The 12,882-nt window shown below is 51.3% G+C and overlaps 1 protein-coding gene across 1 annotated transcript in view; it reads left to right on the top strand.

Moving 5' to 3' along the window:
- Nucleotides 1-12,882, top strand: part of GTF3C1 (general transcription factor IIIC subunit 1) — a 73,030-nt gene that overhangs the window by 30,747 nt on the left and 29,401 nt on the right. The window contains exons 10-17 of the mRNA XM_024744695.1: nt 153-367; nt 2,963-3,099; nt 4,797-4,950; nt 7,795-7,898; nt 8,845-9,029; nt 10,514-10,768; nt 11,036-11,181; nt 12,354-12,451. Of these exons, the coding sequence (XP_024600463.1) occupies nt 153-367; nt 2,963-3,099; nt 4,797-4,950; nt 7,795-7,898; nt 8,845-9,029; nt 10,514-10,768; nt 11,036-11,181; nt 12,354-12,451 (1,294 nt within the window). The remainder of the gene's footprint in view (nt 1-152; nt 368-2,962; nt 3,100-4,796; nt 4,951-7,794; nt 7,899-8,844; nt 9,030-10,513; nt 10,769-11,035; nt 11,182-12,353; nt 12,452-12,882) is intronic.

The raw sequence follows: 12,882 nt of genomic DNA on the forward strand, positions 1-12,882 counted from the left end.
CTCTGTTTGCTCCACTTCCCTCGTCTTAAACTGACCACATGGACTCCTTTGGCCTGTGCGGCTCTGGTCCGGCAGCTGAGCAGAAGTGCCCCTCTCGCTTTCCCCCTGCTGTGGCCACGGTTCATCCATTCTACGCCTGTCCTCCACTGCAGGGGGGTGGAAAGTCATCAGCCTTCACCCATTGAAGAAGCATCCGTCTTCCTCCCTGGGAGCTGCTGAGAGAGCCTGCCAGAGCTCTTTCAGGGGGGACAACCTCCTGGACACCAGCAGCTCCTCAGACCCCAGCGTGCCCTTGGGCTCCCACTGCATGGAGAGTCACAGCGGCGACATAGCCGTGATAGAAGAGGTCAGGCTTGAAAACCCAAAGGTGAGTGCCCACGGGGGAGGGCGTTTCCTCTAGGAAGGGGCCTGTGGCAGGTGGATGTCAGCCTTGGCTTTTCTGTGCTTAAGAATCACAGCAACAACAACAAAATCAATAATAGTAAAAGTGCCACACGCTCAGGCCGTGTGGGGGGGACTCTACCGTAGGAGCGCAGTGCGTGTTGACACACCACCGTCACGCAGCCCCCCTTAGCAGAAATCACCTGCACATTATTTACAGGGCTTTAAAATTTCCAACAACGTACTCTTTCTACTGAAATTTATTTTGAAGGAAAAATGTGTATGGCTACTTTAAATCAGTGGTTCTCACTCTGGCCAGATTTTGCCCCCCGGGGGACATGTGGCAATGTCTGGAGATGTTTTTCATTGTCACATGGGGAGAGGGTGCTAATGGCATCTTGTAGGCAGAGGCCAGGGATGCTGTTAAATGTCCCAGACTAGGCAGGGTAAACCACAGCAGAGTTACCCAGCCCGAAGTGTCAGCAGTGCTGAGGTTGAAAAACCCTGCTTTAGATGAAAAGCCAATATCATTTGCATTGTAAAATAGATCTGATAAAAACAAAACTTCCTTCGTCCATTCTGGTCAGACAGTGTTCTACTTCACAGTGTTAAAGACAGTAGAATCAAACCAATACTTTTTCTTCAGTGTAATTAGAAGGATTAAAAGGCAGTCGACACAGGAATGCCTTGTCATCATGTGATTCAGTTCACTCAGTGCTGTCCTTGGTCGCTGGAAGGTGCCTCAGATATGGCCAGGGGTGCCTCAGTTGCCCAGCACAGAACAGACTCGGGATCGGGGTGCCTTTGACGCTGTTGCTGCCGTTTGGTTCCGGCTTTACAGCAACCCTGTAAGATGAAAGCCAGCTGTGGTCAGGAGGAGGCGAGCAGAGCCTCTGGGGACTGAGGGATTGCCTGCTCAGTTAATGACAAAATGGAGAGTGGAACCCGTGGGTGTGGAGTTCCCACCCTGCCCTGCTTCTCCGTTTCCGGTGTGGAAGCCTGAGCTTGGGTTCTATCCCTACAGCAGGAGTGATGGAGCATGGGGTGGGGGAGATTTTCTGTGGAATTTTCTAGAACCTTCTAGCTGTATCCTATCATTGGATGCCATGACTCTTTATCAAGTCATGATTGGTCTTGTTTCCATCTGAAGCACCTGCCGGCAGGCGGATCCCAGCAAGTTCCTGAAGGTTTTCCCTGCCATCCTGACCCTGCCACCCACTTTGCACCTCCTCATCAGGTCCACGTGTCCCCAGCAACACACTCCCTCCAGGCCCTACGAGTCCTGCTGCTAGCTTCCTAGCTCAGCTCTTTCTAGCTCAGCTCTTTCTCTTCCTCTTAGAAATCCGTCCCCAGAGTAATGGCAGAACCTTGTCCTTCTTTTTGCCCTCTTGCTGAGAAGAGAGGCATGAACTGTCCTGTCTGGAGGTCCCTTGGTGAAGCGTGTGTTCACTTTGCTCTGCAGCAGCACCGTGGAAAGCAGGCAGATTTTCTCACGTGGTTCTCCTCCAAAATGTTTGCTTTGAAACGCAAGAGAGAACCAAAGTCTTTCTGCCACTCTTGGGCCCCTTGGATCTGTGACTCTTTCGCCCCTCGAGCCCCGCCCCCTTCAGGAAAGAACCGAGCCTCTTCCAGAGCACCGCTGCCAGCAGGGAAGTGATGGAACCCTGGCCCAAGGCGCCTCCTCAAGCGTGTTCTCATTCTCTAGAAGCGCTTCTCCAAGCAAGGAGGGCATCCAGCAAAACTGGCCATGGGACCGCCAAGTGGCCCTGAATTATGCTGAGTGATTGGCCAGGAGTGTGTTAGGGTTGGGATTTCCTTTCCCTTCAGGGTGCACATTTGGGCTTCAGCATCTTTGATCCAAAGGCAGATGGAACAGGTTCAGATTCTAAGTTCCTGGAAGCTAAAAGGAACCACGAAGAGAGAAGAGGGCATCGCAGCAGGGGTGGGGGAGGGCACCCATCCGCTCTCCTCTCCGTCATTCACTCGCCACTCATCCTGATCCATCGGAAGCCTGCCTCTGCATCTCCCTAATGTTCCCAGAGAGGCTGCCCGTGGCTTCCCTGAGGCGGAGGCAGAAGCGCGTCCTGGCGCACGTTCACGCCCCGGGACCCAGTATGGTGGTTTCGCCTCACTGAGCCCTGGTTTCCTCTTGCGTAAAATGGGGACCATAACAGTGAGGTGGTTGAGAGTTCTGGATGAAGAAGCCCCATAGGGTGACGGCAGGGGGTCGGCCCTCCGTCTGCGTTTCCTCCCTTCCACTGCGGAAGAACCAAGTAAAGATTGAGTGGATGCGGCCCCCTTCCCCGGGAAGGGCTGGAGTAGATGCCTCTGCTTTCTGTGCTGAAACCAGCTGATCTTCATAAAGTTCTGGGATCCTCTGCTGGCAGATGTCTGTGCTGTTACAAAGCACTGAAACCGTGGGGTAGTGGGATCCTACGGGGGCAGTAATCCTCTTGACTTTTCTTCTTGAAATATGGCGTAGAAATTCCGTAAAGAGGGAAAGCGTACTGGCAGGAGTGGTGCCTAGCCCCCAAACCTTGCTGAGTCCATAGTTTTCTCATGCTTTTGGTCCCTGTTCTAGGAGAGTGGCAGTTCCCAGAAGACTGGGAAGCACGGCCCAGGCCAAGACAAACCCCATGAGACTTACCGACTGCTGAAACGCAGGAATCTGATCATAGAGGCTGTCACCAACCTCCGCTTAATCGAGAGCTTATTCACGTAAGGAGTAGTCTGTCTGTCTGTCTTGCATTAGTAGTAAATCCCACATCAGTAGTCATCACCATCCACAGAAATGACTTAGAGGCATTTGCATCTCTCTTCTGCTGTATAGATTCTCATAGGAGCCCTTTGTGGTTGAAAGGATTTGCAGTCTGTGTGATTTGAAAGTGTAGACATGGAGGAATATCCATACACTTGACAGGGAGAGAATGATGGAGCAGGAAACAGAGGTCACGGGGAAAGTGCATCTGCCTTGTTCCTTTAGGAATTTGGTGCTCAGGAAGGGGTGAGAGGAAACGGAGGCAGCTAATAGCATCAGCTTAGAAACATTGTTATTAATTCTCCAGGGAGCCTTTTGTTCAAACGGAAATCTTTTATGAAAACAAAAACAAAAGGGACTGTGAATGGATAAAGAAGATGTGGCACATATATACAATGGAATATTACTCAGCCCTAAAAAGAAACAAAATTGAGTTATTTGTAGTGAGGTGGATGGACCTAGAGTCTGTCGAACAGAGTGAAGTAAGTCAGAAAGAGAAAAACAAATACCGTATGCTAACGCTTATACATGGAATCAAAAAAAAAAAAAAACGGTTCTGAAGAACCTAGGGGCAGGACAGGAATAAAGAGGAAGACATAGAAAATGGACTTGGGGACATGGGGTGGGAGGGCGAAGCTGGAGCGAAGTGAGAGTAGCATCGACTTATATACACTACCGAATGTAAAATAGTTCGCTGGTGGGAAGCAGCAGCATAGCACAGGGAGATCGGCTCAGTGCTTTGCGATGGCCTAGAGGGGTGGGATAGGGAGGGTGGGAGGGAGGCTCAAGAGGGAGGGGCTATGGGGACACGTGTATGCATATGGCTGATTCACTTTCTTGTGCAGCAGAAACTAACACGGTATTGTGAAGTACAGTCCAATAAAGATCTATGAAAAAGAAAAAAAAAGGGGGGGACACGTGTGGAGCTTCTGTGTCCAGGGTGCTCCCTGGTTTGGTCCTTCTAACCCACTGTTACCACCACATCCTCAGAGGCATCCTTGGGCTTCTGGGCAGCCAAGGTCAAAGCCACTCGATTGGAAGGAGCCTTACCCTTGAGTCAAGGATGTGAGTTCTCTAACTAGGGGATGGGGAGACCGCCTGTGGATACTGCTGCCTGGGTCTCCTCTTCTGTGCAGGTGAGATGGAGCTAGGTGCTCCTAATATCCCTTCTGGACCTGCCATTCTGTGAGTAGTGATACAGAAACATCACCATAGTGACTCAGTAACATCTAGAGAGAAGATACGTGAGGAGAGGAGTCAAAAGAGCTTCAGATCTGAGGGTGTCAACGGTGGTAAACTGGAACATTCCTTAGCTGGATGTTGAATTAGCATGGAGACTCAGTGAAGACAGATTTCCATTACGGAGCTCAGTTTCTCCACCATCGGTTGTCTTGACTCATGTAATCTCTTTAGTTCCTGGTGAAAGGCTCAGAACGTGAAGCTGCTGTGAATGGTGGCTTGTCTTTAGCTAACTCATTTATCACAAAGAGAGATGACCTTTGCCATCTTAAGAAGTCATCCTTTCAGTGGTGAGACACCCTTTAATTCTCCCCTACTTTCTGCTGGATCCCATTAGGCAGGTGTCGGTTGCCTGGGTCTAGAAAGGCCTTCCCTGGTGAGACTGGGAATATTAACGGCTTATTCTGTGACGCTGCAGGATTCAGAAGATGATCATGGATCAGGAGAAGCAAGAAGGTGTGTCCACCAAGTGCTGCAAGAAGTCCATCGTGCGCTTGGTGCGGAACCTGTCCGAGGAAGGCCTTCTGAGGCTGTATCGGACGACAGTCATTCAAGACGGCATCAAGAAGAAGGTAACCACACAGACCACTGTGCGTGCTGGGTGTTTTCTTACCCAGTTTCCCACATCCTTGTCCCTCGGTTGTTCCTTTGTTGCCGATAGTTAGGAATTTCCCATTATGCCTCCTCACTGGGGCAACAGGGATTATCTCCACTTCCTGTGGAAGCGGGAAACAGAAAAGAGGAATAACCTGCTTGGATTGTAGAGCAGCCTGTGCAGCCCAAGGCAGGTGTCCTGCCCCACAGCCAGCCTTGAAGGAGAGGATGGTAATGGAGGCATATCCAGGTTCAGCTAACTAGCACTGGGAGGAAATTAAGCAACATTTAGAAGGTGGAAAATTTAGGGCTTTCCCTGGTGGCACAGTGGTTCAGAATCCGCCTGCCAATGCAGGGGACACGGGTTCGAGCCCTGGTCCGGGAAGATCCCACATGCCACAGAGTAGCTAAGCCCGTGTGCCACAACTGCTGAGCCTGTGCTCTAGAGCCCGTGAGCCACAACTACTGAAGCCCATGCGCCCAGAGCCTGTGCTCTGCAACAAGAGAAGCCACCGCAGTGAGAAGCCCATGCACCCCAACAAATAGTAGCCCCTGCTCGCCAAAACTAGAGAAAGCTCGAGCACAGCAACGAAGACCCAATGCGGCCAAAAATAAATTAAGGTGGAAAATTTAGACTAAGCAGCAAAAACATTAGCCACCGAAATCTGCAGCAACATATCCCAGAGGAAATGATGTCAGCGATTCAATTAGCATGCATTGCTGGGTCGTCCAGTGAGGACAGTGGATCTCTTCTTTCCCAATGTATCTGTTTCTGTAAAGTTTAAAGTTTGGGGCCATTCCCATAGCAACTGCAGCTCAGTGGCTTTGCACATATTCTAAGGCATAAATTTTTCAGGGTCAGAGTCATTTGAGATACCCGGCTGGGCGTTGGGACCAAAGGGAATGGTGCTGCGGAATAGGCATTTGTAATTTCCTGCCCTTTCTTCTGACTACGTTTTAAATCTCTGCCTTAAGAAAGCTCTGCTTTGATGTTTTGTTTTCTTAATAAGGTGGCAAGGTCATTTCTGGTCTTTTTTACTTTATTTTTTTGAGACCTTTGAAATTTGAGAGACATAGAGCAGTACCAGAAAATGACTTAAAAAGCTCTGTTTCTACCATCCCAAGTTGGGCAGCTCATCAGTTGTTATATCTGCTGTGGGTCCCCTTGACATCACCCCTCTCCCTTCCCCAGGCTGCCTGCCTCTCGTCCCCCTGAGCGTGGCAGGAGGTCCTGGTGCTGGCTGACCTCTCTCCCTGGGGGACAACAGCCCAGCCGGTCAGCAGCAATGCCTCTGATTTCTGTTGGTCTTCACAGAGCAGGTCTTTCCGACGTGCAGCCTCCTCAGGCAGTAACTGAGAGCAGGGGAATGAAATCTCCCCCAGCCTAGGAGTGGAGAGAGACTGTGTTTATGTGGACATATGGACATCTGCCGTGTCCCCCATGCCTATTTGTTTTTGTTTTTGCGGTACGCGGGCCTCTCACTGTTGTGGCCCCTCCCGTTGCGGAGCTCAGGCTCAGCGGCCATGGCTCACGGGCCCAGCTGGTCTGCGGCACGTGGAATCCTCCCGAACCGGGGCACGAACCCGCGTCCCCTGCATCGGCAGGCGGACTCTCCACCACTGCGCCACCAGGGAAGCCCCCCGCCATGCCTATTTGGTCACCTATCCATCAGTGGTACCAGAGGGAGTGGGCAAGAGGTGGGGATGAGGAGTGAGTGTCCCAGGTGAACACTGAGGGTCGATCAGTGTCCCAGTGCTGGGGGCCTCTTGCCAGGGGGTTACCACTGTCGTCGCCCATTTGCCAGCTGGAAGGGCCGCCGTATTGTACCTCTGCCTCCAGAGTAAGCTTCAGTTTCTCTGGCACCCAGAGTGTGCGCTGCTGGCTGGCTCCCGCCGATCTGCTGGAGCCATGCTGGCTGGAGTTGCTGTGTCCGGCACCCGCCTTTTGCCATTGCTCCTGCGTCCTGCCCTGTCCATCGGACTCTTGGGAAGTTGGCCCAGCCGTTTGGCTGTGGAAAGTGGGGAGCTAGGAATGCTTTGTATTTGCTCCTGGCTTATAGATTTTCTGAGGTGTTACCTAACTGTATCTCATTTGAACCTCACAAAACCACGAAAGCAGTTGGCAGGGCAGCGGGGAAGGGTCTCCATTTCCCAAGTGAGGAGCAGAAGAGATGGAGCCTTGTGTGGCCTTCGGAGTCGCTGTCCAGGCGTGGCCACCTGTCCCCCGTGACCCACCCTCTTCAGGCCATTTTGGGCATTGAAGCCTGCTGGCCAGAGTTACTTGTTTAGAAAACCTTACCTTGCTGTCTCCTGGGGCCCAGGCCTCACACCCCCATCTGCTGCTCAGCACCTTGGAACAGCTAAAACGAAGAAGGCAGCCCTAGATCCTCTGTCACTTTGTTTAGAGGCACAGCCGGCAGGAGTCCCCCGATGGCACTCTCAGCAAGGGGAGATTAACGAAAGCAGCTGACCTCTTCCAGATGGAAACCCTCGGGATTCCCGAGCGGCTGTGGGAAATGCTCAGCTAGCAGGATGGGGTGTCGGGAGCAGCCCCCCAGGTAGCAGCCGGGACCAGTGGGCCATGACAGCCCAGCTGGCACATTACGGATGGCGGAGCTTTCTGGCTTGGGCACTTGAGGGATCTGGATGCCAGAAACTGTAAGGGCACACTGTTTAGCATTTTACTTCCCGTTTCATAACTGCCTTTTGGAAATGTCAGTGACAGCAGGTATGACCAGGGTTCCACCAGGGAACCGAGTTGTGGAACTAAGTCTCCCCTGGCACCTCCCCAGCCCTTTGGGACCCCCGACCTCTCTCCATAGGTGGATCTGGTGGTGCACCCGTCCATGGACCAGAACGACCCTCTCGTGAGAAGTGCCATCGAGCAGGTTCGTTTCCGGATGTCCAATTCAAGCACAGCCAACAGGCAAGTGGCAGCTCCCACGGGAATTCACAGTGACGCTGCCTCGGTTTGTGTTCCAACCTGAAGCAGTTTCCACAAAAGCCCTTTATTCATACTTTTGTGCGATCAGTGAAGTCACTGGTTTGGGGTTTATGGTTCATGATCCCCTAGCCTCAAAAAGAATCAATTTCTGGATTCTTTAAGAGGAAAAAAATCCTAACATTCTTCTTTTTTTAATTTTTATTGTATATTGGGGCATAGTTGATTAACAATATTATTACTTTCAGGTTATACGTGTGTGTGTGTGTGTGTGTGTGTATAAAGTTATCCACGTACCTATTCTTGTTCAAATTCTTTTCCCATTTGGGCTGTTAGAGAATAATGAGCAGAGTTCCCCTCTGCTAACATTCTTAATTCTATGCTCTCTAATAGAGTGTGGACAGAGTGCTCTAAGTCAGGCCCTATGACATGTGAGACTTGCATAGTTTATAATATAGCTCAGAACGATTGTGGTTGCCTTTCTGAGGTCTTCTCTCATTTTGTTCATAAACCACCTAATGGACTGGCAGAAAGCTCGGTGGGAGAACGTTCTCAGTTGGCTTTAAATTAGAGGTGGCGCCTGGGCTCGCAGATGTTGGTTTGTGTGACCTGCCATGCCTTGGCCACAGGGGCTTTGAGTCAGTTACCAATTAATTTCATGTCAAATTCCTGATTTCTGGCATCGATGAAAGTGTCAGCGGTCCCAGCACATTGGGCAGCCCTTCTCGTGAGGTAGGAGCTGCCCCGTAGGTGGGGGTCCACTGTCCAGGTCACCCCCAAAATGTCCAGTGCCCCGACACATTTTATCCGTTTACATCACCTGTTTGGCCCCTACAGGCAGTTGATTTGAAACCCCAGGGCCAAATTCTTGAGGACAGGCCCTGTCCTTTCTCAGCCCTTGGTTTTCTAACATCTTATATTTGAACTTCAGGGTTAAAGCGCCCCAGCCTCCAGTGCCTCAAGGGGAAGCTGAAGAAGAAAGTCAAGGAAAAGGGGGCCCAAGAGGATCGGGAGACTCTCAGCTGAATGCTTCCTCTAAAGTAGAAAGTGGACGGGTGAAGAAGACTGATGAGAAAATGGGCATAACCCAGCTGAAGAACTATCACCCTGTCGTAGGTAAAAAGCAGCTTCTTGTCAGGGTCTGTGTTTCATTTGGTCTTCTGAGTCACTTGGTGTTGCACATCCGAGCCCTGGGCTGCAGGCAGAGTCAGGTCTGAATCAACAGCTGGGGTCGTGGGGGGCTGGTCACGTGCCAGCATCAGTTTTCCTGTCTGTAAAATGGGGGTGATTCTTGCCCGGAGTACCTCACAAGGCTGTTGTGGGGCCCAGGTGAAATTATGCCAAGTCCCAACCTGAGGGATTGTTCACGAAGATTAACTCTTTCTGCTGAATACCCTTGGGCTGGAACATTCTGTAAACCACAGAAAATCTCTGCCTTTCCTGAGCCCACAAGCCTCTGGTAGTTACAGCCACTGATGGGTTTGAGCATTCATCTCATTTTCTGGGATGCAGATCTCAGACAGGGCTCCCTCCCCTCACCCCACACCAAGCTGCTCTGACGTCAGCTTGTGCTGGGCTGGTGCCCACGGCCGGGCCTTCGTAGTTGGGGTGTAGTTGTAGTTTCTGGTCACAGCATGCAGCTGGAGGAGGAGGACGATGGTGAGGGCTCACAGACTTCTGTCAGGCAGAAACGTCCTGGTGGGGGACCCGGCAACCCGGGGATTCTGAGCAGGGGAGGTCATTTGTGTGGCTTCCCTTGCTGAGGGCTCCAGGCACAGGGACTTGGCCCAGACTCTTAAGGTGTCACAGTTAGAAAGTACAGATGGAGGGAGAAACCTGCACACGAGGCAGCGCAGCGGAGCAGCACGTGCACCTGAGTGGACAAGAGGCAGCCGGGAGCTCTTTGCGCGGTCCAGGCCTGACGGCAGAGGAGGGGCCCTGCAGTCCCTTGTCCTCGCCACCCTGTTCCTGTGCCTCCCTTGGCTCTCACCGGTCTCCTCTCGCTGGGGAAAGTCAAGGAGCACTTTGTGTCAAAGAAATAAGCTGTTTAGAAGAACCTCGATTCTGGGATGTTTTGCACAGTCCCCGTCAGCCTCAGGTCCTCTTGCTGGGGTCTGTCGTGGTGGCCCCCTGCCCTTTTACACTCCGGCTCACCTCCTGCGCACTCCTCCTTCCTTGCTCCACCCCGTCACTCGGGCCAACCGGCCCTTCCTCTATTGTGCCAGGCACACCCCCGTCTCAGGCTTCTTTCATTCGCCCTGGGGGGCACGTCGCCCAGGTGTCTGCATGGTCCGCTCCCTCACCAACTCGAGGATGTCCCTTAAGGCCTCTCCCCAGTGAGACCTTCCAGTCCTCTGTAGAATTGTAGCCCTCCTCTGCCTTCCTTGCTTTATTTTCTGCATCAGCTCTTTCCGTCTGATGTACTGTCTTCGGTAGTTTGTTACTGTCTGCCCTTTCCCGCTAGAAAGTAAGTCCTGTGAGGGTGAAAACATTTGCCGTCTCCCTGGCCCCTGGGATACAGTGGCACTCAATAGTTTTTGAATGAATTGAACTCAATTGAATCTGGGATTTTCAAGCATCGCCCTCCTTTCTTGCCCCAGTTCCTGGACTTGGGCGTTCTCTAGGGTTTCTGCCCAAAATGCCTCGCCTGCGGGTGATCCACATGTTTCTGTGGTACCTGATCTATGGGCACCCTGCCAAGGACACGGTGGAGAAGCCGGGCTTCAGCAGCGAAAGGAGGACGGGAGCCCCATCCTCCTCCGGGAGCAACTTGGAGGCCTCCTTGGCTGCCCCACCCCAGGACGCCCAGGATGGAGCCACCCGGGAGGGTGAAGTGGAGCTCTCCATGGAGACCGGTGAGATGCCCTGGGCAGGCAGGCCCCAGTGGGGTCCAGAGGGGAGTCACGGTGGTTCCTTGTCCTTATGACCTGAGCCGGCTGAGTCCCCTATTGCCCTGATCCAAACGAAGACATAATCCAAGCGTCCTGAGCCTCCGGGCTTCCTGCCTGACAAGGAGGGTGTTGCCCTAGTTCGGGGTGAGAGGGAACCAAGACCTACTGGGAGGTGATACCAGCATCATGACCGGGGACCCTGTCTCAGGACTGACCCCTGTTTTCTCCCAGTGTACGTGGATGAAGCCTCGTGGACGCGCTACATCCCTCCCGTCCCAGTCCACAAGGACTTTGGCTTCGGCTGGGCTCTGGTCAGTGACATTCTCCTCTGCCTGCCCCTCTCCATCTTCACCCAGATTGTGCAAGTCAGCTACAAGGTACTGATGACTCCCAGGCTTTCTCAGGGGCTGGTCCCTCAGCTCCATACCAGAGGGCCTGCACTCACCTGTCAAGAGAAAATGCTTGCAGTTGCCTGGCTGGCTGGGTGGCTCGATAGATAGATAGATAGGTAGGTAGGTAGATAGGTAGGTAGGTAGATAGAGAGAGAGAGAGAGAGAGAGAGGCTAGATAGATAGATAGATAGACAAAGAAAGAAAGAAAGAGAAAGGCAGACAGAATAGATTGGGTGGATGGATGGATAGATGGTGAGTCCAGGGAAATATTTCAAAGACTTGTTCTTCTAGATCAGTCAAAAGACAGACAATTATGGTATAGCAATAAAATATATTTTTACAAATTTGGTAAATACAGAAAAAGGAAGAAATAGAAATTACCATAGAAATGCTATAACTTCATCACTCAGAGGTATCACTGCTAGTGTTTTTGGTGCATTTTCTTCTAGTCTTTTTCTTCCTATGCCATGTTTGTATGTAATGCATGTGTATATATGTGAGGTCTTCCTTTTTAAAAAAAACTGAATTGAGACCATACTGTATTCACTCTTTTATGATCTGTTCTTTCCACTGAACAATGTATTGTATTTTCCACATCGTTGCTTTACCTTGATATTAAGTAAATCCATAGTATTCCTTCTTATGCATGTACCCTAATGTATTTTAACCACTACTCTATTTTTGGACATTTAAGCTCCAGTTTCCTGGTGGTGTAAGTGACATGTTGATGAATACTTTTTGTTAGATGTATTTGTGGGCAGCTCCAAAATTTTTCGTCTTGGGTTAAGGATAGAAGTGGAATCCCTGGCTTTGAAGGCAATAAGCATCCTTCATCCTTTTTAAATTTTTAAAATATGAATAAATATATTCCCCTATTGTCCTCCAGAAATGTTTTAGTACTTTGCATGCCCACCAGCAGTGAATGAGGCCACCTGTTTACTGTACCCAGCAGTGTGGCAGATGGGTTGGAGGGGAGGGGCGTCAGGACTGAGAAATGTGGGGGGTTTGGAGTGACAGGCAAGAGGGGGCTCTCTTCCTGTGGAATGGATGGCCAGATTCTGCGAGACCACAGCCTGGAAAGTAGGGGTGTTTTTTTCACAATTCTTGCCATTCACCCTGTCCTTGAGGGTGAGCTGAGCCTGAAAATCACCTCTCAGGTGGACAACCTCGAGGAGTTTCTGAACGACCCTCTGAAGAAGCACACGCTGATCCGCTTTCTCCCCAGGCCCATCCGGCAACAGCTTCTGTACAAGAGGTGAGGTCCCTGCAGCCGACTCAGGGCGGCCGAAGGTCCTGGTAGGCCCCTTGGAGTTAGGCTTCTGAGTAATCGTTGACCAGGAAGAGGAAAGGTTTCTGCCTGCCAGGTTGTAGCGACCCAAGGTCATTAATTCAGCCACCTGTGCCTTCTACATAAAGCACAGAGGCAAATGCAGTGTGGGCTGGGACATTTTAGTACTTGCTTTCAAGGTTCTTTTAAAGTAAAATCTGCTGACAAAGACTGCAGGTAATGAGGTGGGTCTTTCCTTTTATTACTTCTACTTTCGAACTCAAGCCCCCCAAGTAGAATCAATGCCCCGTTGCCCTGGTTGGTGTTGGGATGAGGGTTCTGGGTCTCAGCACAGTTCAGGCCCGAGGCCTGTCCTCAGGGTCCCACAGGTCGAAGAGAGGAGAAGAAGCAAGTCACAT

The sequence above is a fragment of the Neophocaena asiaeorientalis genome, unplaced genomic scaffold, assembly GCF_003031525.2.
Source record: "Neophocaena asiaeorientalis asiaeorientalis breed wild unplaced genomic scaffold, Neophocaena_asiaeorientalis_V1.1 scaffold91, whole genome shotgun sequence".
Taxonomy (NCBI): domain Eukaryota; kingdom Metazoa; phylum Chordata; class Mammalia; order Artiodactyla; family Phocoenidae; genus Neophocaena; species Neophocaena asiaeorientalis.